This window comes from Rhea pennata, chromosome 1 (genome assembly GCF_028389875.1).
Source record: "Rhea pennata isolate bPtePen1 chromosome 1, bPtePen1.pri, whole genome shotgun sequence".
NCBI lineage: Eukaryota > Metazoa > Chordata > Aves > Rheiformes > Rheidae > Rhea > Rhea pennata.
In genome coordinates, this window is record NC_084663.1 from 44,310,824 (window position 1) to 44,335,473 (window position 24,650).

Genomic DNA, 24,650 nt, shown 5'->3' on the forward strand with positions numbered 1-24,650 from the left:
TGCTAGAAAGAAATACTTTCTCACATAATTTATAATCTGTCTTACACATGCTGCTAGGGGATGTGATGGAGAGCTGGAATTTAGAAAGATTGAAGTACATTTTGCAGTCCTGTCTGTTACCCCCTGTTCCAGTTAGGTTCCCAGGGGCCAAACATCCAGTTTGCAAGCCAGCACAAACACACACACACACACGCACACACTTCAGTAGCAAGCAGTTTATTAGTAGATACTTAAAACAGACTGATGGTAATCTCGAGAAGGACCACTCCAATGCTTGTCGTGATCGTCTGCATGATGAGGGAGAGTCAGCAGGCACAATCCTTTTGGGCATCCCCGAGGAGGCAGCGTGGTCCTCTGTTGTGTAACAACCTCACTCTCCTTTGGAAAAATTCTGGTATTTGTGGTTATTCGTGGTAGCTGGGAGTCCCGGCACATTGGGCCAACAACTGCAGGGAGTCCAGCCCAACTCCGCCCCGGCTGCATAACCGGGCTATGATACTGCGCACACGTGCAGACTTATTTTGGGGGCCGTATTGACTTTGGGGGTCGCTATTTCATTACTCTTCAACTTCTGACCTTCGTGTTGACTGCTTCTCATGGTTATTCTGTGGCTGGAAGCCACAGAATCTATATGTAACCAACCGCTGCTCTTTCTCACAGATTTCCAAGACCTTTTTACTTACTTGTATTCTGCTTAACACAGTGGTATTGTTCTAGACACCAAAAGGTTACAACACGGACCATTCTCACCAAGTATTAGGTAGTACGGATACATCCCCTGCTCTGTGCTGCTGTAGATCATTTCTGACCGTCCCTCCTGGAATCTTGAGCAGAGTTCACCAAGATCCTTTGTGGAGCTCCCCTTTGCCCACAGGATGAGAGTGATCTGTTGCTGCTAGTGTGTGCTCTGTCTCTCTGACTCTGTCAGACAATCCTCTAATGCTTGGATCCTCTTGAGCAAGGTCAAATTAATTCAGGGAGGAGAACAAGCAAAGCAACCAATGGGAGAAAATTATATGATCTCAAAACATTCAAGAATATTTTGCATGTTCTAATATCTGCAGTTTCTAGCTGAATTAAGAATTAATATGAATTCTTTATTTGCAGTTTATATTAAGAAGTACAAGTGAACTTTCCTCATTGTTATTTCAGGAAAAAAAGGCTTATTTAGCCTGGTGCAGACACAGCTTTTCTTTGTCAGGAAAAGCTGATTTGTGCATTCTAGAATGAAAAATAGTTTTATGTTCATTTAGTCCAGAAAAGCATAGCTCAGATTATTACACCCTGCTTTTAGGCAATGGTTTGGAAATGTCATTTCATTTGTATTTGGAGTGACATCAAAGTGTACATGCTGTACTGAACTTCTTAGATTGTGTTGAGGACCTAGGGACCTTGATCTGTCCCCTGCATTAGGGGGGCACCTCAAGACCACTCCCTTGGACTCTTAAATAGGACCTAAAAGCTTGATTGCACTGAATTTAATGTTAGGATTGTAGAATTCTGGAATAACAGCTTAGAATATATTCAACAGAGAAGTTTTAAGATCCTTCTTCTCTGTTACTGTGTTTCAGTAATAGATGATTGCAATTATAGATACATTGACATATTATAAAGTTTTAAGTGGAATGTTAAAAAAATTTCACAGTGGACTTTTTATAACCATGCTGAAATTGTCATGTCTCTGTTTATACGGCTTGATAGAAGAAAATAATTCTTCTGGATTCTTTTTGATGATTTAGTGTTGTGAGTTTGCCTAAGAGCTAGTCCCTGTCCTTCACACAACATAGGATTGCTCTTTAGCCTTAGACATAGTCTGCAAACACATCCCTGCTGTGGATGGACATATGTTACATGACTTGAAACTGGAGTATTTAAGAACTCTGTAGTGCCTTCGAAAGGTATACTTGTTTCTTGCCTTCCCTCCACCATGAGAAAATGGAGTTAGCAGTGCTCATCTCCATTTCATGTGTTAGCTATTCTGATCTGACACAGAAATGATAGAGTTTGAGATGTCAGCTTTAAGCAAGTTACTCCCTATTATGTGTTTCTTCCAGAAATTATTTTTACCTTTCAGAAGTAAAATTATTTTTACCTTTTAGAATTCTGTTTTCCAGTCCATAATCATGGTGACTCCAGTCCTTCAAAGGTGAATGTTACTTTCTAGTTGCTGGGCATCTTTCCCATCTAGTTCAAGAAGGCTTGGAATGGATTCTTTCTTAGAATATTAAAAGGAGAGTTGATTGAAGATCCATTCTGAATTTAAGACAGTGGAATTTTTGTCTACGTGTTCAAATTCAACGTGGTAGCATTTTCCAAAATATTTTGTAAGTGAACTGGCTTATAACTCTAGATGTGCAATAAGTAAATCTTATAGCAAGGTATTGTAACTACCTCTATTGTCATTACTTCTGCTTAGTTCATAGATAAGACTGTTCTCAGATTATTATGTTTAGCCAGTGCAGGTTCCCCATCTTGCTGATACTGTTTGTAGATGTTTCTTTGCCTTTGCTCTAGCTATAGATCAATAAAAGGATCTAAAATATAATAAACTTTTCAGTATCTCTCATCAAATTTTTGACCACCAGGCCAAACACTGCAGTAAAAAAAAAAAGCTGCTTTTCAATTTTAGGATACATGGCTTATGCACTACATGAGAGTTCATTGCATATTTTACTAATGTTGTATTCATGTACCTTTACTGTGCATACTCTCCTGCCTTGCCTCTGTACAGATAGTGGGTTGTTAGTGCTCAGGCTTTGAGAGGCTGTCTTTTATGGTAGCAGGAACTGCCTGTCATCTGGAGAAGAATGGGCTGAAAATACTGCATATATCCTTTTTGGCTTGGGCAGCCTTGCTCTGAGAAGTCTGTAGTCTCCAAATGATAAGCCTTTGAAATGGAGAGATTAATCTCCAAGCTTCTTCATAGGGGTATTCCCAGTTCTATAGTTGAATGGGCAGATCTGTGCATTTCCATCACTAATTTCTGACACCTGTGGGTTAACAGCTCTATCTTCTATCATAATTTCCTAAATTGTTTTCTGAATTTCATCTTTATGAGAAGATTAATCTAGTTTTCTTTATGAATGCCATGCTTCTGAAATGAAACTTATTTCATGCCCTCGGCATCTAAGAATGCCTTTGTTAGCCAGAAATATACAGTTTTTTGGAAATCAACAGTTGTGTCCATTGCTGAGGGACAGGAGTCCAGTCCTTTGTACAGCAACTGTCTTCAGACTTAATGGACTGTGTCAAGACTTAAAGTGAACTAAAATGTTGTTGAAATTGATCTGGCTGTGGTAGAGCATGCTATGATTGTAACAAAGAGGTATTTCACAGGAATATTTTTAATCCCAGGGTCTGTTGCTGGGCGACCTGAAGCTCTGTTTGTATCTTAATTAGACATTATTTCATCTCAGAAGCCTTGAGGATTGATGCAGTACTTGGCAGAAACATTCTGCCTGCATGACAGAGTATTTATGAAATGTTTAGTCACTAGCAGAACAAGAATACCTGTGGCCTGTCACTCAAAGAAGAAAGAAAGAGGTCGTTTACTGGTAAACAGAGTTTTCCAGATATGGAGGCTGAATATATGTTTCCTTCTCACTTTTCCTCTCCCCTCAGTCCTTTGGGGTTTTAAATTGCCTCTCTGAATTCAATGACCGTGCTGCCTTCTCTATGTCATATGATGAGTATGGAGGGTTTGGGAGAAGGAAGGCTTGGGCACACCCTCTGGATACTACAGAAGGGAAGCAGGTTCTTTGGTCTACAGTGATGTGCATCTTAACTATACGTTTAGAATTCAAATTATTCTTTGTGACAGGATTGCCACTATTGGTTAAAAATAGACATTGATGTGACTTACTGTGATGTGTTTTAGAATTTATGCTGGTCTTTCTAGGAAGGAGGTGTAGTTTTCCATTGTGATTTTTTTTTAAGTATAGGTTCTTATCAATAAAAATAACAAAAGATTTTATGTCTTAAATTTCCCTCACTATTAAATTTTATTTCCCAAATGATAACTTTCTGTTTTAAAATTTTGCTTAAATAGAAACATGTTTATATGTACAGCAAAATAAGAATGTCCCAAACTTCCCTTTTTCTGAGATGGAAGACCATCCCTCCCAAGTTATAGTGCAGTAACTTAATCCCTGTGTCTATAACTATCTTTTTAAACAATAACTTAACAAAATCTCTGTGTTGTAGCTTAGTCATGTTGTTTATTGTTGTTGTAGGATCTTGGTTTTTGTTTTGCTTAGTTTGCCTTACTATATTGTAAAAAATGAGCCTTATCCTATTTGGAGTCTTTCAGGTAAATTGCTCTCAAATTGCCTCTTGGTCTTTGTGCACTATAGAAGCCTAGAGAACTCATTCAGAGTAGACATTTTTCTGGTAACAAGAGCCGAGAGAGATGAATGCCATACTTTGTTACCCATAGGAACTAAGCTATCGTAACACAGATCCTAAAGGTAGTGACGCAGTTTTGAGTATCAATCCAGTGGTGCATCTAGGCACAATAGGTCATTTGTTTTTATCTGTGCTTAGTGAATCTGAGTTCAAAGTTCTCAGTTCCTACTTGAAAAGGATTGCTCATTTCTTTATTGGAAGTGTGTGGGCAAGATCGTAAATGATTCCTTTCTTAAGTACCTTCTTATTTGGTGAGGATGTCTGACTTGCATCATGAGTATCCATGAGTTTATATGCAATGTGACGGGGTTTAAGTTGCTCCTTAGAAAATCGGAAGTGCAAAAAATCTGCTACAGACATGAGCAAAGGTACTGTGCAAGTGTTAGAAAGATCAGAACCTTAGCAGCATGCAGTAATGTAAATAAGGTCTGGATTCTAAATACTGCTAATAATATTTAAGAATGCTGCAGTTGACATAAAAGACCTTATCATGCTAAACAGATTGTAAAGTGAACTTGTAATGTTTAATGGAGGATGATAAAGTGTGACAAAACATCTGATGGAAGTTGATGAAGTTAAAGACTGTGTGTGGGTTTAATACCCAATTATATAGCACTATGTAATTTAATGGTACAAAAATCCAGATCGCATCTCTCAGTACTGCCAGAAATTGCATCTTTTTCTGCCAAAACTGGCTGGAGAATATCCAGTCAAATGAGCTGAATTTGAGTGGTATTGTCAGGGAACTATAGTTGCTAAGTGCTATTATCAACATTATCTAATAGGATTACATGGAAATAGAAATGATTTGTAATCTCTCAGAATATAAAATATTCAAAATATTTTCAGCTGCTGTTTGTATGTTTTCTCTTGGTTTTGCCTGAAATGTATAGATTGCACTAAGACGCTTCACTCTATGGGTTTTATTTCTGAGAGGATTTAGAAGCTTTGCTTTTATATTTATTTACACACACACACACACACACACACACACACACCTGTATATGTGTATGTATATATCTGTATTTATGTATGAGTTCATACAGCCTCACTCTACTTACGAAAATAGCTTTAACCCTCATTGGTTGTCCGCAAATCTCATTTCCAAACATCTACAGAAAGATAACTAAAAATTTGAAAAATACTAACATTAGTTTAAGGGCAAGGTTATTAACAACTTCTAACTAAGTTATGCTGCAGGTATTTCCATAAGAAGTTTTTTTAATTTGTTTTTTTCTTTAACTTTCTTTTTTTTTTTCCTCCTGATTCCTCTTCTGATATTTGATACTTATACTTTGCTTACCTGATGTTCCAGTTCTTTTGTACAACAATTTCGTGTAACTATTTTTTACTTCCATTGGCAATTTCATGCTTCAGGTCTCCCAAGGTCTTTGTCTTCTGAAAAGAAAGCTTCTTTTACATGAGACATCAAGAAGCCTAAATCAATATTGCTAGGATTTTAACTGTTACTCAGTAGGGTGGAAAAGTACAAGGAGTAATAGTCCTTCCACCCCTTTTTTCCTCTCTCTCATCTGGGACACAAACCGAAATGTTTCTTGAATTTATTTTCGCATGCCATTTTCCTTTCCCAATCCAGATCAAGATGTATACTTTTTTTGTTTTTATTTAAAGGTTCAGAACATTATTTGTAGCTGGTGAGCATTGTGATGTGGACACACTAGAATGGTCAAAAAAAGTCTTCAGGGTGCCTGTTTTAGACCACTGGTGGCAAACTGGTGAGTATTTTAAAATATGTTTGTGAAATAGGGTAAAATGGAGATGTTTTCACACTCCTGGCTTGAGTCTGAAGGTAGTAATGGTATGTTTTTCGGTAAGTATGAACTTTGTTTAAATAGGCAGGACCAAATGTGAGAATAAAAATTCAAGCAAGAAGAATTTTTTTTGAAAGTGGCTTAAAAAGTGACTAAAAGATGTATTTAAAACACAACATTTTTAAAAGCTACGTAGAAAAAAACAAAACAGTATTTTCTGATGCTTGTGTTAAAAATCATCATTATTATAATTTCTGTATTTTTGTAATTTTGTAATTTGTTATTGTATTTGACTACTTCATCACATCAAATTTGATATTTAGAGAAGCTTTCAGAAGTTTTGAGTTATGTTTTGTGTAATTAAAAACAAACAGTCTGCAGCATGGGATAGACCTCTTGGTTTTTAATATTGTTATGTGTGGACCTCAGCCAATTTCCATTAATAATCTTTAAATGCCTTCCATTTATTTAACTGGAGGAGGAGTAAATACTTAGGTCACAATGGAGGAATCAGAGTACCAATATATGCATAATTCTTTGTGTCAAAAATCCTATCTGAATTTAGTATGAAAGTATGATCAAATGTATCTCCTTGCATCTACCAATCAGTTGATAGATACAGGAGACCGTACCTTTATTTTGTCCACCTCTCTCTGATCTCAAAGTCTGTAGGCAAGAATAGGCCTCAGTGATGCAGAGTGAACAGTTAGTTTAACTGAAAAAGCTTAGATCAGATAATTTATTTGTCTGCATACTGAACTGTAAATAACCAATATTACTGTGTGTAATTCTGTGTGAGTTTATGCCTGTCTGTCTATATGGGTGCAGATATACATGTAGTGGTCTATAGTTTATAGTTTTCCTGCATCCCTCTCAAAGCAGGACTATCGTCAACAATGATGGCTTTATGTAGCCGAGTCTGGAAATCTTCTGATGATTCCACAACCTCCTTGAGTAACCTGTTCCAGTGCTGTGTGGCCCTCCTAGTACAAGAATTTTTCCTAATGTGCAGTCTGAACCTCCCAAGTTGCAATTTTTGGACCTTGTCTCTTGTTGGTCATATACCACAACCAAGAAGAGTCAGGCCATTTTTGTGACTGTTCATTTTTATAAGCTAGTGGCAGATTCAGATGCACTTTTCAGTAATGGAGACAGCTCCTCTTCATGATGAATAAGCATGGAGAAGGTAGGATTTGATAATATGCTGTTTAATTCTTTAGGAAGCAAAATGAAGATGTAATAAATGTGGGAGAGAAAGGCAAGAAAGGACCTTGTATTAGGTCACAGCTATAAGATGCTGAATGTAGAATATCTTGATTTTATAACTTCATATTAGAAATATTCGTGGTTTGTGAATGATGATAGAATAGAGGACCCTAAGATTCAGAAAAAAAGAAGTTTTTCAACTATTTCTAAAATAAAAAATCACAGCTAAAACCACAAAAAAGACCTCTAGCCACATTTAACAAGACAATTTGAGACAATTAGTTATTTTATGACATGTAATGTATAGCTGATAAGTTCTTTAAGTGAATTTTTAATAACCAGTTCTAGTTCAAGATAACAAAATCAGTGTATTTTAGGAAATACTTTTTATTGTAATAATAAATTTTTATCTGAGGTTCTAAATTGCTGTTTTGTTTTACCCAAGATTCCAAGCTACAGATTTACTTCTATGTATGAAAATAATTCTGACCTTTGATATGTGGCAAACTGTTACTTGTTCCCAGATTTGATATTTGTGTGTATTCTTTCAAAGCAGGGGGCTTGTAGAACTGTGAAAAATGGTGGCATTTTAATTTACCTGAATACTGTAGGTCTTACTTGTGCTATTCTGTCTTAGTCATTGCCTCTTTCAGATGAGGCTAAAACAATAGATGAGGGAAGGAAATACAGTATCAGAGTAAATTAGTATTTCTTGTTTGGTGGGGTAATGTATGGCCTTATTTATTACTGAGAAAAAAGGCAGGAACAGATTGACCTTGTAGAGCTGAGGAACAACTGAGGAACAACTGAGTTATTATTTAGAGGCAGAGATGAGTGAAGGGAAATAAAAGGCTGCCAAGAAAAAGGATAATACAAAAAGAGAACAGGGAATGCAAAGAGAACAGGGAGTAAGATACCTCCAGAGCTTTTAGCCTCTTTGCTTACATTGAAACTAGAAATTAATTTGTGTGGACAAAGGAATGTATGTAGGATTTTTTTCCCTCGTTTTGTCTTTGGCAGATTTATAAAGTATACGCAATCACTGTGAAATACTTTGAAACAGTAGAAAGCTTTCATTAGAGGACTTCAAAGCCATTACACCCAGAAAGCCTCATAGATTACAACTCTGCTTTCGGTCAGTATTCTTCATTAGTAATGCCTTTTTATTTATTTTTGTTACGTATGCAGAAAGCATGTCTGAGAAGATGTGAAATATATGTCACAGGATCAATAAGTGTCCGGTAGGAGTTGAGGGCATAAGGACTGATAAGCACTTGCTGTTTTCTTCAGAGATGTGGCAATAGATGAAAAAATGGTACTTTCAAGTCTTGTGCACATCTATACACAGGGAGGGGATAATCTTGGTTTGGTTTTGTGCAGGTGTTCAGTTTTTGCATATTTATAAGAAAATGACACTTAGCCTTTGAGTAGCAATTTTCATCTGCAAAGTTGTATAAACACAATCAAATTAATTCATTTAATACCTCTGTGAAATAAGTAAAGCGTTATTCCAGTCTTGCCAATATTAAATTGAGAGAGAGAAGTGTCTTGCCCCAAGCCATCCAGGAAGCTATTGCAAATTCAGTGTTAGAAAGCACAGCTTTTCTTGCTCAGAGATAAACTTTCTTGTCATGCTTGCATATGTTTTGTGATATTTTGAGTGTGTCTGGAGGAAACAGAAAAGCACTTTTTGAACTTTGTTCTGTATCTCTGTGCATAGTTATGTTTTAAGGAAAATTATAATGTAGTTCTGTTCAAGTCTTCAAACTATGTATGTCATAGGGCACTTTGTGAAACATACTTGAAATATATGTGTTAAACTTCTTTGAAGAGGCCTCGATACACCAGATGTGAGTTTGGGTTGCGATGTTTTGGACCTAGCTTTAGATTATAGAAGAAAAAAACAGTTAGTTATAACAATGAGGGTGTGAAGGAGTAATTGAAACATGAAGGGTATGAAAGCTTGCGTTAAACATCCTCCTCTGCATTCATGTTAGCTATTCAGTGTTTTGTAGCACAAAGAACTAAAATGAAACTCCCACATCTTTTTTGACTATTTTGGAAAATTTAACAAATAACATTTCTGTTTATTCATATTAAATATAAGAAGTAATGATTTTTTCTCTTGATATTTCTAAATAGAAATGTTTTGGGACTCTGTTTCAGGATGTATAGAAAACCTCAGGTGAAACAACTGAAATTGAAAATTCAGTGAATAAAATTTGAAGTACATAAAATACTAATCAAAACACATCCTTCTATACAGTTTTGTGGTTGTGTTCTCTTTATGTTATAGGAATTGAAGTTATGGAGTCTATGAAAGTTTAAGAAGTTCAACTTGAAGATAATAATTGTATTATGTTATGTGATTTGCCCTAATTATTCTGAGCGTCAGCTCTGTAAAAGACACAACTACAGGGAGATAGTGCACATTTTCTGTGTTCATGGGAATAAGCTCTCTTTTCAGTAGCAAATCTGTTTCTGCGGTGGGTACGAGAATGAAAATCATATTCTGCTTGTTACATTACAGCTGCTAAAAAAGGTGATTGTAGTACACAGAGTGTAGTAAGATCTTGGGTACTCTGGCACAATGTGATGAAATTCCCTGCTAGGAATTCCTGCAGTTTTGTAGCAGGATTAATTTACTCTGTCACTTTGAAACTTCTCTTTTTCATTATCTGTGTCTTACCTCTAAAACATGCAAATGTTATGTTTGCATTATTTTTATTAGTATTAGCATTATGCTGAACTATAATTCCACATAGAAGTCATGGATATACAAATATATTATTAGGACTGTAAAAACAAAACACTCATCTTGTAGAATGCAGCGTAAAAAATACAAATCATAGTTAGGCATAATCTGTGCAGTGTATTTCAGTAAATTGCTTCCTACCACAGTCATTTATATGGAAGATTTTATTAACGTGGTCTCCACACAGCGTGATCTGCTCCCTAGTCTTCAGTTTCCATTGTGTTGTCTTGGCAACACTGTGCAAAATCTTCTTATGGGTGGCCAGAAAGATGGCTTCTGCAGCTGAATTCTGCTAGCTAATCTTCCAAGGTTTCCACAGCAGGGCGGTTGGTTAGGCGAATAACTTCGTCAGTCTAGACTTCTGTCTCCCACCTCGTTCTGCAGCTGGATTCCTGGTTTTGTTCTCCAGTCATCTTCTGCTTTGCCTTTTCAAAACGCCACAGAATATGCATTCTAATCCAATAAATTCCTTAATATGGTGAAATTTGCAGAGCAAGAGACAACCGATAATGTAAGCTAAGCAAAGGATAGCTATTTTGTTTGGATCAAAGAGTTAATGCACTTTATTTTTTTTTTTATTTTTATTTTATTTATTTTTTTTAAGTACCAGAAATGCCATTCTGCGATTATGGAACTGAGATGGAAGAGGTGGAACAGATCATTTCCAGAGTCCAAGCTGTTGTTTGAGATTATTAGATAGTGTAGATTCAACTCATGCTTTGTAAGGACTATTGTATCCTATAAAGACTGGAATTATATTTTGTTTTTAGTGGATGCTGATAATCTGCAGAACATTTCTTAAAAAGTGGAAATTACTCTGCAGAAAATTCTGCAACTGTGCAGCCCTGAAATGCAGAGGCTGACATTATGTTTGGGATAGCTAAATTTGCAGCAGATGTAGAAGAAAAGGAGAGAAGTAGTCATTATCATGTCTCTACCTGGGGGATCCCATTCTGTCCTTTAAGGATGTGAACATAAAGATTGTTCTAGCCATTGTTTGGTGCTTAATAATCCAGCTGGTCCAAACTTTGAGGGTGCATCATTAGTATAGCTTGTCTGCATTGTGTTTGTTCAATTTCAAGACTGGACACCGACTTCAAATAGTGTTTTGCTTCTCACAGGAGGAAAGAGAGAGAGAGAGAGAGAGACAAATACTTTTTTTTTTTTTTTTTTTTTTTTTTTTTTTTTTAACAGGGGCTACAGACATTGCCAAGGCAGAAACTGACCTTTCAGTAGTGCATGGTTTTCTCATTCTGTACGCTGGCCTTTACCAGTTGTTTGTATGTATTGTGTACCCTGTCTGACTGATCAAAATTATATCAGAATTGTAGAGTTTTTTCCTGATGCCTTCTGGTAATGGCTTTTGCTCTTGAGGTTGGGAGATTGACAGTTCTTGCAATTTTTGTTTTAATGGCAGATTAATGTAGCTTTAGGGAGTGACGTACTATGATTTTGAATAGAATTTGACATTTTCCCCCCCTGCTCCCCCAAAGAGACAAGTAATTGGACTAAATTGTTTTGAAGGAGCCAGCCAATCTCTTAAACTAATTAAGAGCAGTTGGTGCCTCTCCAGTGTTTCAGTAACGTTAACCACTCAGGTCTGGGGAAGGAGTGGGGAAACCTCTCCCTCTTTATCATGGGAGACCTAAATCCATATGTGCATCCCAGAAGTGTGCTGTAATAGCAGAATTAGAATTTCCTAAACTTCACTCTGATATAAAACACTCTGGGCCTTTATATCAGTTGGTGAATGGAACATCAAAGCTATGGAATTTTCCTCAATGAGTATTTATTTTGAAATGTGGTAAAACTTTTTAAATGTGGTAAAACATTTTAAAACTCCAGCTTGGAGCATGCTGTTACCAGGGAGGCAGAAAAGAGAGTTAAGAGTTGGAGACCGTCAGTACTTGGAACCAGGCATTTTATTGGTATAATCCTAGTTTATATGATGGTAGAATACTGTATCTATGCAAGATGTGCAAAGCCTAGCATCTCCATTGCATGTGATTCATGGCATGGCGTAATTAAAATGGATCACTTTCCTTCCCTGACTGTGTTGCCCTCTGTAGTCTTTCAAGCTTATAGTCATCTATACTCATCTTCTAAACTTGATTTTCATAGGATTTCTCAGGCATGGCTCCGTGCATAGAAGATTGTTATCCAGAAGTTCAGGCTGTATCTGCTTAGCTTAGAGAAGTTTTTTTTTTTTACAAAAATTTCTTGTTCATTATTATATAATGCTTACTTGTTTGATGGACATCTAAAAATGTATGTGTGGACTACATATATATATTCTACAAGCTTTTTCTACCTGGAATGAATCATTACAGCTACGTAAGTTTATTATGTTCTTCAGTGCTCTTCACTGTTTGCCCCATTTCATCATCCCACCAGGCATGGCATGTATTTTCTCCTCCAAAAATATTTATCTTTCTAGGGTTCAGATATGCCTTTCACGTGGCTATCAGTTCTCCTGTGCATTTTGGGAAATGATCCAGATTGCAAAGATCACACTGGTTCAAGGATGGAAGGAGCGTTGTGACTGGAAAGAAAAATGAATTGCTTTTATTTTTGGAATGATTACAGTTTGTACATGGTTAGGCAGTAAGCCCACAAGGTTGTTCTGATAAAAGAAAAAAACAAACAAACAACCCTCAAACCTCTGCTTTTTAAGTTGCTGGAAAGGTTCTCTCTTCCTCCTGGCTATTCTGTCCTTTTTCCTCACACTGGTAAACACCTCCTCTGTGTTGATACAAATTCAGTATCAACTGTACCATAGCCATTCTGTCTCGTTTGTACTGTCATTTTCTAATGTAGACTTGATAGAAAGCACGCATTAAGCCTTTCTGCTCCTATTTGGCTTCAGTTTCTCAGCGCTTATTAATCTTAATCACTTCTGATTGTCTTTCCACGTGCAGCCAAGGGACATGCATTAGTATGAATGAAATATTATAGATGTTTTTCTCCTTTTAAAAATTTCATTTGTGCAGTTTTGGTGATTGAAAAGAAAAGAAATTTGAAAAGAAAAGAAATGTAAAGCAATCTTAAGTTATGGAGCCCATCCATGAGCTGTTTCCGTGCAATAGATAGGCAAATGAAGAAGAGACACCTTTACTGTCTAGCATGTTAAGTGAAAGTAATGCAGCCTTAGCTGTGTGAGGCAGAGAAGCTGTGACAGCACCTCCAGTTGGTATGTGTGTGAAAATGTTACAGGTTGCTGATCTCATTCTTGTTGCATGGCAACTGCTTTTTTGTAGCTCAGAGAATAAAGTGCTCATTAGTGTAAAGTAGATGACTTATGATTTGAGAACAGGAGGGCTAAGCTGTATGGGTCTAGTGCATGGAAGGAATAATCCTTTGCAAGATTTCAGGCTGCCCGGTGAGAGTAGAGAAAGAGAAAAGGAGTTTCCAAAATATTAAATCCCAGTACAGATAAGTTCTTTTGAATTGTTCAGAAGTAATTTTATCTGTCTTTTCCATCTTGGCTATATTACTATGCATACAGTAGAAGAAGATTTCCCAAAATGATTAAACAGTAAATGGTTAACAATGAGATGTGTAATTACTTTTTATAATCTCCATTAATGCCTTACTATTTTATCATGTATCAGTTATGACGTTACGGTAGGAAGAAAATAAAAATCTGAAATGCAACTATAGCTTGAAAATATATTATATTTTAGTGCATTGCCCAGCTTCATGCATCTTTAAATATACCATCTGAAATCTTCCAAATACAACCAGAAAGCATTTGTTTCTCCTTTCTGATTATCTTGATTGTCATTTTGCTATAGGCAGCTTATAAAATGTACATTATAAATGACCATTTGGAGGCAAAGGAACCTGGTGTACTTACAAAATGAATGCATAAACTTCTGCTATATGACTACCCTCCCAGTACGCAATGACTAAACTAATTTCCTTCTTTGATTTTAGTATTTGTCATGGTCCACCACCCTTTGACTAAACTAATTAGAGCTTTATTACAGTTATAGTTCATTCATTTATTCTGGGGATCTTATTTGGATGTGCTTTGAAGTCTTCAGAGGCCTCGAGTGTTGTTTGCGTTGATACCATACACAGCACAGTTTGTAAATATCTTCTGTATTTGGATAGGATTGTGAAAGGGAGCCTTGGGCAATTTTTGTTTGATGTGTTTGATTTTTTTATATATATAAATCAAGGGATTGAATGTTGCAACAGAACTGTTACACAACAAGTATGTGGCCTTGACAAGCGAAATGTATATTCATGGTAATAGATGCATTATGATTGCGAGTGCTTTGAAGCAGTAAAAGAATACTAAAATAGTTGCTTGCATCTCATATGATTTCAAATTAAAAAAATAACCTCCAAGTATTTTAGAAAATATATTACTTCATACATAAAATGGATTTTGTTTTGAGAAACAAGCTTCAGATTTTCTGTTATTTATATCCTATCTTATGATTTTCCACTGATTCTGTACATTCACAAGAAATGAGATAAATACTCTACTTCTGGATAGCTCTATGCAGCTGTTGTTGTACAGTATTAATATGGCTCCACAGTCAAATTTAATATTATTTTGTGATAGTTCGTCAACTGTACAAACGAGGCTGAAGTGCCCATACTCTGCAGTACGTGTGCATCATGCCTGCCCGTAGGTTTTGTATCAATCTGAATATATGTTATTAAGTGCAAAACTTAGCACTCATATGTTATGACTGCAAAACTGAATATAACGTGATATGCCATTTTAAAGATTGAACCGACGTAAGAACATTTTATATTGTGAAAATTGTGTCTCAGCTGAGGTGGGAGATTTTCATTGATACAGCTACAGCTTAGAATCTGATATAAAGTTAAATCAGTAAAAAAAAAAAAAAAAAAAAAAAAAAACCTACATAGGTGAGCTTTGAAAAAGCTAATTGTCACTAAAGATATGCATCAGAAAAAGTCCTGGTTTATGAATACCTCTAAACGTGTACCTGTGTAGCATTTGACATTTAAAATGTGAAGTGATATCTTGAACTATAGGTTAGATCAAATGGACGAACTGTGTGTCTAGGAGGAAATACTTGAGACACTCTTCCTTTTTTAAAAATGAAGCATGCTGAAATTAATAGGTTAACAGTGTGTAATTGGGAATATAATTGTGTGACTGGTCAAAACTTAGGTAAGTGCAAACCACTACTGAAAGACAGAGTAGAGCATTCATCCCTCATCTCTGGCTATGCATTTGTACCCCTTCTCTTAGGCCAGTCCTGGCCTGCATGTGGCTGCATGGAGGACAGAATCAGGGAATTGATTTAGGCAAAAACTAACCTGGGTAAAAGAATGAATAATTAATCTGAGTTTTCTGGCTAAATCAGTTCTGTGTAAAATTCAAATGCAATTCTGTGTAAAAGCCTGAGAGTATTTGTGCTGGGGAAAAGAAAGATGAACGCACAGCCAAGGTGTAGAAGGATAATGAGACTCTCCTTTCTGGCAGTGATCTGCACAGATCTGCACTTTAATGTGCTTTTCCCTCACTCTGGTAAACACTGTGTAAACGCTGTAATGACTTGAGTCAACCATGAAAAAGCAGTCTGAGTTTCCAATTGTGCATTTTAATTGCAATAACAGCCTTCTTCCTATAATGAGTAATGAAAATTGATACAACTGTCACATCATTGTCCATTTTGGCTATTTTCTGTGGCTATTATCTTCCAGAGTCTTAAGTACTTGTTGGGTTGTCTATAAGGATACAGACAAGAGAGGGGTAAATTAAGAATAGAGACAGGTGGAATAAATGGTAATTACCATCACTGTTCAAGAACTTTGCTAGTTTATCTAACAGATTCCTCAGAAATAAGAGTTGAAATAAAATCCAAAATGATATGTGACAGAGTTTTCAGAGTTTCACTGTTAGCCAGCAAAGCCTTTCAGAATTTAGGATGACAGATTGTCTTTAATCTAATCTAATTGTGCCTAATCTGTGAATTGGATTTAATTTCACACTTGCTTTCTGACAGTTGGTAAAATTGAATCGGAGGATCCTTAAGAAGTTGTAGTACTCCAGATTCTTCAGTCATTGTTGTCTTCTTGTGGCTTCTCTCAGTTTTCTGTTATTCCTTGCTGCAGTACCTTGCTAAATATGTTAGAAAAAAAGATTAGAATTTCAGTAAATGTAAGCTCTTTCAGTAAATTTTACTTCATTTGATGACAAGTCTAAGCAAAATGAAGAGGCAGTGAGTAAACTGGATGGGAAGTTCATGATACAATTATTATATTTCTGAAAAGTAATTTTCATTAGCCATTGCCCTAAAAAGGCAAAAAACAATGCATATCAACATGTATTAACAGTACCTCTCTACTGTGTACTTCTTTGGCAAACTTTCAACTATCAGCTCACCATATCGCCTCATACTCTTTTGGGATCATCTAACCTCTTCACTTCTGTTTCCTTTAATGCTCTAGGATAATGGTGGTCAGATGTCACCTCCTTGTTTTAATGTTGATGAATAGGTAAGATCAGTCTATTTGTAGTTAGTTTTTCTGCACTAGAAAGGTGTAGTTGATATTTCTACACATTAGCACCTGTTCATGTCTCATGCATCAACCTGGAACTGTGCAGAGAGTGTAGATCTCTTCCAGGGGAGAAATAAAGCAAATTTCATGACAAAATTACACAGTGGATATTTTTGAGACCTTACTGAAGGTATGGCTGAGGTAGAGTTTTCAAAGACAGATTAAAACAATTATTTGAAATTCTCTTCCAAGACCAGTAAGCACAAAATGACAGAGGTAATTAAGTGACCAGCCTGCAACATCTAGACAGAATCTGTCATGGGATAGCAGCACTAATTAGCAAGTTCTGAGTGAGTGAGAGCACCCACTGCTGGTGCTTTCAGTGACTTACAGACTTGGTTGGTTTCTGATGATAAAGAACTGATTGAGAACCTGACCTCTTTGCTCTGCAAAGCTGTAAGCTGAAGGATGAAGAAAATGAGGAAATGAGGTCTGTATAAATACTTGATTTCCTGTGCTTTGAATATTCAGACTCCCACGGTACATATTGTTTGTGATGTGTGTTTCTGTGATTCTTAGATTTGGTTTTATTATAAGGAAGTAGCGTGGCATGCTGTGATGAGATTTTTGAATGCTAGAATTCATCTAGTACTGTGTTTTTCTGTTCCTTGATGCACAATAGTTGTTGCCTTACTGAGAAAACCTTTACCTTATTGAATTCTTCACTCTACCCTTTCTGTCATAATTAAAATAACCCTTCTATGGAGGGAGTACGTGCAAGGAGTCTTTTTAGAGCTTCATCCTTGCTGTGCAGATGGTTGTGTTATCAGGTACTGACTGAGCCTTCTCCCTCCCCAGACCCTCCTTTCATTCTCTCTGTGCTGTCTCCTGCAACCCCCTTTAATTTCCCTTGACCAAAATGACAGCTTTGCTGGGAGAATGCTTCAAAACAACACTGCTGCAGTGAGAATTTAGTATATTGTATGTTATTGTGTGTAGTAATGTGTTAACGTTTGATAGTTGTGCCTTCTCCTCCTCCTCTTCCTCTTCTGCTGCAGAACGACTCCCAGTCTCTTCTATATGCTTCAAGCAGAAACATGCCATATTATCCCCTTTGCACCCTAACAAATACAACCCAAACTAAAAGTAATATTAATGTCAGAATGCATTTTTTCCCCCTAAGCACTTTCTACTGGAAAAAAAATATAATGTTTCAGCAGTGTGCCAGTGCGTGTCTCCTGTTGAGGAATATGAGGCAAAGCATAGAAATTGTAATACACCAGGAATGTAAGTGGTACAGGCCATTCTTCATCTATCAAATTCTGAATAATTTTTTCAAAACTATTTATTTTAGAATTAAATGTGAACATTTAAGGAGGTAAGCTTGAGGATTTGGGTCATAGAACTTACTGTACTATCACTCTGCATCACATGGCAGAGCACACTGCTGAAAGGCAGATTGGCAGATGGAACCATTCTGATGAATAAAATTTGAGATATACTTTCGTAGACTTTTGTATACTCCTAAGCAAGTGTACTCTTTGCTTCTGAGTCAGCAGCACTTTCTCTAACCAAAGAATTGCCTTCAGAGGTACAAATGCACTAAAATACCTGTCTCAAACTGCTTATTAACTGTGCAATACAACTGAATAATATTGAATCTCTTTAATCTATTTCATTTGCATATAGAGTAATAAAAAACAAAGAAAATCGCATCTTTGAAATCTGAGGCTGATTTTTTTTTTTAATCACCCCATATTCTGAAATTAATAACACAACATAAGGAGAGACTTGGGACACTAACAACTCTGATTTTGAAGATGATCTCTCACAAGCTCAGTCTTTCAAGTCTCAGTGAAGTGCTCTTCATTATTCTCAAAGGTATATGTCCTTATTCCATTATAACTCAAAGCAGATATTGAATGTAGTTACTGGACTAGTTTTGAAACACTCTTCTGCCAGTGTGAAACATTGTTCTTCTAAAAAACAATTTCATTGTCACATTATAAGATGTTACATGAGAAGCAAAATTTTTTCTTTTTTTCATCATCCAGTTTTCCCTGAAAAGCCTTCCACAGTCAGAAGGTGAGCGAAGCACCTGCATAGTGTGTGCAAGGTTAGCTCCTTAAATATCTGTAGAAGGGATTGAGTGAAAAGACAAATCCACTATTCTATACATTACATTAAAAATATGCAAGTTCTTAAGGATGGGGAGTCTGTCCAGACCACATCATGCTAATTTCAGAGAATCTGCAACTATAAGCGAGGGTCAAGAAAGGGATCTCTGTTCCTGTAGACACCTGGTGAGAGGAGTAGGTGGATTACAATGTCCATTCAACAAGTGATAATCTTTTTCAAACTGTTGCTACTTTTGCATTCAGACTTAAGTCTTGTAACCAGCAATATAAATTCTGACTTGAATTGCAGAGACACCAAACGTAAACCAAATTCTCTCATCTTAAGCTACTCTACCTTTTGGAAAGATAAAAAAGTGCCATGTAGTACTTACGTTATACATAATTTGGTAGGGATGTAGTTTCATCACTGTTAATTTTTCTGTATTCTTCTGAACAGTGACAATTTCTTTTCGAGCGGGATTTTGAGTTGAATTTTACTTCCAAGTCATTCCAAGTCAGGCTTTTCTCCTCTTTAATCAAAGAGCGCTATCATGGAAAGGGGTTGCTATGTTCTGATATGTTTGGGAAACTGATATTTCAGTCCAGCATCTTGTTTGGAACATGTATGTTGGTTTCCTAAAAACTGAACAGCACAGAGATGTGTGCTAACCTTTGACAGTACTCCTTACTTCTCCTACTGTGTAAGGGAATCTTTAGCTTTCAGGAACTGTTAACCCAAAATACTGTGTGGATATATCTCAGATTAAGCTTCTCTCTTAATTAATAACTGGTCAAAGAACCAACAAACCATTTTTTTTTGTATATATGAAAAGTGATTGACTCATAGGAGTTGAATGTACAACCTAGCAATTAGAGTGCTGAGTAAATATGAAAATGATGTATTTCCACTGGTAATTGAGAAGACAATAGAATAAATAGCTGCAATTACAAAGACCTAATCACAAAATTTTAGGACTTGTGATTCTAGTTTAGAGTAAATAGCCTTTCATTCAGTCTTATTTGTCGTTGTCCAAAAAGCATGATGAAACACAGACAAATTAGTATGATGATGTTTCCTTTTTTGTTTATGTTGTTTTCACAGAGTATCAAGTAGCTAATGAATCCAAACAGATTTTCAGAGATTTCACAAACTCCCTCTGCCAAGAGATTTTTTTTTTTTGATATCTCTACAATAAGAAATTTTCATCAATTTCCAATTCATAGTAAATCTTGGTAGTAAATGAGGTTACAGCAACACTCTGTTCCCTACCCATTTTTCTGTCACAATCATTGTTTTGCAGCTGTAGAAGTTTTCTTTGGCAATGGCAGTGCCTGTTCCTGTCAGTTTGTGCTGAAAATTACTTGGAGTGCACAGACTGGTCTTAACACTGATTTGGAGGTTCAGGTGTTAAAGGAGGTTACTGTCTCATTCAGCAGTTCTGAAATGGGTTTTAAGAGCAATCTTAACTGGCACACTTGTATTCTCTTTTTTAACAGAGTCTGGTTCTGCCATTACTGCCTCCTGTATTGGTTTGGGGAATTCTACAACGCCTCCACCCGGACAGGCAGGAAAACCAGTGCCAGGATACAATGGTAAGACTGTGTTAAATGTGCTTCTAGGAAAGGAAATTACTTATATTCTTGAGTAAGTGCTCTTTGATTTACATACCTCATGGAGAAAGTACGTTAGAGTGTTATTAAGGAATTTTCCTCCTTCCTGCAACAGGAAGAGCTGCTTTTTTGTGCATTGTGGGATATGACTGTGCATAAGAAATACAGAATTATACTCAATATAATTGAGCAACTACTCTTATCTTTATTATCTTAAAGGGCTAGCGCTTGTTTCTACAGTGTGTATAACAAAGGTAGGAAAAACCACAGTGATTTAAGGTATTACCTACAATTATACAATGTTAAATGAAAAGCAGGAGTAAAATTGTATGTTGGCAAATTAGGAAGAAAAATGTTAAAAACAATCATCAGCAGGAGAGGGGATGATAACTAAACAAATAATTGCAATGAATTGCCCTTTTAGTGTGTTCTGTCTTAGCTGTATTTCTAGACCCCACATAGTTTTGGTTTTGGCAATGTACTTGTATACTTACCAGTCTCAGAGACACACTGTTTTTCTTCTGGGACTAAAAGTTTGTGAGAAGTATTCTGAAGTGCATGAAGAGAATTCTTACTGAAAAATCTGTCTTCCAGAAATAATGTCATAGTAAGCTAAAAGACAACCTGGCAAGGATAAAATCTTCTGTTTGAAACCATCTTACACTCCATTCCTTTTTTAAAATCAAAGCCATTTTGCCTTTATGTTCAGGTACATGGGCTTATATTCAAAAGAGCTGTTAAGCATGTTATCTTTCAGTATTTGTGCAGCATTTTTATTTCTGGCTGGGAGAAATGGTAGGCTGTGATCCAGCATGAAAAGTGAAAGCACTCATTGTCTGGAAGGTATTTTTTTGCGTGCAGAGGGTGCAGCCATAGGATTTAAAATTCTAAAATATTTTCCTACTTGGGAATCCTGGTTTCAATACAATTTTCAAGAGTTACTTGAGGTCCAAGAAATATTTACAATTTTTAAAGGTTAAACCATCTGCAGGAAAAGTTCTCACATCCTTTGGCAGAAGGAGCTTAGCTAGCTTTTTTTCTAATGAATACAAGTGGAAATGAACTTAAAAAAAAATAATAATTTTTAGCAACTCTGGACTTCAGCACTTACAATTACTTCATGAAGATAAGCAATAGGTTAAAAACAGCTCTGAAACAAAACCATGGAGCAGAAAGCAAAAAGAAAAATCTACTTTTCTTTTTAAACATAGCCAGATTCTTTGCTGTCATAATATTGCAAATAAACTGCTAAAGTAAACTGATTTCTTTAATGATTTTTTTAATATACATTATAAAAGCAATATTTAGCAATGGTGCAAATTGCATTTAAATGTGAATCAAGATTTGTTGCTCTGTTGCCTTAAATCAGACATTATATTGTACTTTCCTGTGAGCTACTTATACCTTTTTCAGGTAATTACATTATGTTGTTCACAAACTGTAGCAAGTCCTGCATATTGTGGAACTAAGTCAGTTTTTCAGTAATACCCACCTTCCCAATATTTTTGTGCATCGAAATACACCATTCACAAGAAGAAAAAATGCTGGAATTGCTACCTTGCTAAAATAGTTGCATTAAACCGTTTAGAACCGTTTAGAAACTTTAATATAACAAAAATAGGAAAAATCAGGGGTGAGGAGCTGTTGAAAGCTAAATATGAGTGGGTCTGTTTCATTCTGAGTTCTGCATTGTCCCTGGAACTTTTTAAAATAGTACATAAGATTATTTGAAGTAACTTAGGTCTGGCTGAGCATTGCTTTCTTTGCTTTGGCAAATTTAAAAAAACATACTGTTAAATCCATATCAGCTTCGTCTGTCAAAATGTTCCCTCCTTATTTTTCCATGGTATCATCATTTCACTCTGTTTCATTCCATTTATCATAGGCTAAGTCTGAGTTGATACTGTAGTTAAGAATAGCGTAGCTGCTCTATTATTCCTTCCCTCTTCCCCAGATGACTTCACTGAAGAGACAATTTCAGGTGTTTTCAGTAATTAGCAAGTTACTTTATCTCTTTGTGCTAGGCTAGAATAACTGTGGTCAGTTGGTCAGATGCTTGCATCTTTCTTGGGGGGGCGTTTAGTGAGGGCCTTTGAAAAACAGACACATTTATTTACAAACTAGGTCAACCTCCAGAGAGCTAACAGTTAGCTGTTAGTTCTTAATCATGTTGCTTGCATACTTTTTCTTACATTTGTCATGTATTTGAAGGTCCTTTGTTACTTGGAAGGTTAGATTTTGCAGTGTGAGAAAGTCTTCTAATTTTAGTTCTTTATTTCCTCTTCTGATTTTGTGCTATTTCTCCTTCCAAAAGCATAAGTATTAAAAATCTAAGGCTTATTGTACTTGAATTTAAATGTTAATAGGGTTGTGAATTTATCTAGTTTGAAAGTTCTTAATTCATTTTGTTGCTTGGTGTATTCCAATTTCTAGGTGTGAAGTAAAACACTGTCTTCCATCTAAAAACATACTATTTACAGGAGTTCTCTTCCTTTACTACTTTTTTCACAGTGATGATTCTGAATGAAAAGAAGGAACCAGTGAAGGCGAAAGCTTTGGGAAATATTGTGGTAAAGTAAGCAAACTGAGTATCTTACAGCTAAGAAAAGCTTTACAGATGGGTCAGCTACCTTTTAACCAAAATTTATCTATATAGCAGTAATGAAAGAAATGAGTGTTGAATAGCATGGCTGTTTCTGATAATAATATCAAACTGCCAGAATATATATCCATTAATGTTGAAAAAAATGCAAATTATGAGTGTAAACTCACTCATTTCCCCTTAAACTACAGCAAAATTTACTATTTTCTTAATTGCCAGCTATTGGCAAAGAAATAAGCCTGTCTGTTGTGATGTATGAGCACAGTATTGGGTCATTCTCTTCACTGTTTTATCTTTCAGTTTAGAGAAATTGTATAGCAATGAAGATTCACATGTGAAGATTCACATGCTTTGACTTACAGGTTTGATGGTGCCTGCCCTTTCATAGTCTCCTAATCCCAAAAGATGCACATTCTTACAAGAAGAACTTGTGTTTTCTGATCTCACTAAAAACAGTAAGATGTCTCTGTGTGTCAGTAAGATGTCACTGTCCAAGTGTAGCAGTACTTGGACAAAATACGTACAAGAAAAGACTCCAGCAAAAAAAAAAAAAAAAAAAAAAAAAAGAAAAAAAAGAAAAAACACATAAAAAAACCTACTGTACATCTTGTAGCTGATCTTTAATAGAATTTACTAAATTCCTGCCAGATGAGGTCCACAAACTTTAAGATTCTTCTTGAAAGTACACACTTTTTAACACCTTTTCTTAACTAAGGGAGCTTCTGTTCAGATATATTCTGAACATTAATTGCACTTCTCTTATCTTACTTTCCACTCACTTTTCCTAGAACCTCTTATTACTTCTGTAAAGATTGAGGTACTGCTCCCCAAAGCATATGCCAGCTATGTATTCCAGATATTTCATAGGGTTTTAGATGAACATCATTTTTCTGAGCTAGATACCTACACTGTGACTTACATGTTAGCTGTAGCCTCCTCTGTTTTCAGTCTTAGAGCCTAGTCTTAGGCTCTGAACACATACTGACTGCCAGCAAATACAAGTCCCCAAAAGAATTCATTAATCAACTTCTGTTTGGTAAAATTTAAGGGCCTAGAGGTAGCTCAGATTCATTATTCCTCGTGTAGATGAATGAAGGGTAATTTACTGAAAAATTAGCATTAACCTTCACTGAAATGAAATTTTGTTAAAAGCCAAAACATCGGCATAAATGTACTGATTTTGATCAATTGTTAAAGTGAGCTTAACTAAGGATACAGCCATGGGAGGTAGAAGATTAGGAGCTCATGACATGCAGGCACTAGACTATGCTGCAGAAATGCACTTTTAAAATATGGGCTGTCTAGCTGTGTAGTACTTGCTTGGGAATCTAAGATGCCAAAGGTGGAAGTTATTTTTTCACATATATTACTGATCTAATGTAATTAGACTACTGTGGAGACTAAGACAATATCACAGTAAGTTATTGTATTGTGTGACACAGATGTGTGCTTTCAGGATAAAGCCTCTACTGTGCCTGATTCTGAGCATCTAAGGCTAAGCCACCAGGATGCACAGGCATGTGTCTAAGTGCACACACGTTCTTCCCTAAATAAAACGAATGTATTTAGACATAGCTTTCCTGTGGTACCTCTAAGATTGTGCATTAATTCCATTGAGGAGTATGAATAATTTAGTTACTGTAGTCTTAAATAGACTGCGGTTTGCAGTAACGGTAATCTAGGTCAGAATG

The 24,650-nt window shown here is 36.0% G+C and overlaps 1 protein-coding gene across 1 annotated transcript in view; it reads left to right on the forward strand.

Moving 5' to 3' along the window:
- ACSS3 (acyl-CoA synthetase short chain family member 3) overlaps nucleotides 1-24,650 on the forward strand; it is a 76,660-nt gene that overhangs the window by 39,787 nt on the left and 12,223 nt on the right. Inside the window, exons 9-11 of the mRNA XM_062568078.1 lie at nucleotides 6,037-6,140; nucleotides 20,244-20,339; nucleotides 22,869-22,932. Of these exons, the coding sequence (XP_062424062.1) occupies nucleotides 6,037-6,140; nucleotides 20,244-20,339; nucleotides 22,869-22,932 (264 nt within the window). The remainder of the gene's footprint in view (nucleotides 1-6,036; nucleotides 6,141-20,243; nucleotides 20,340-22,868; nucleotides 22,933-24,650) is intronic.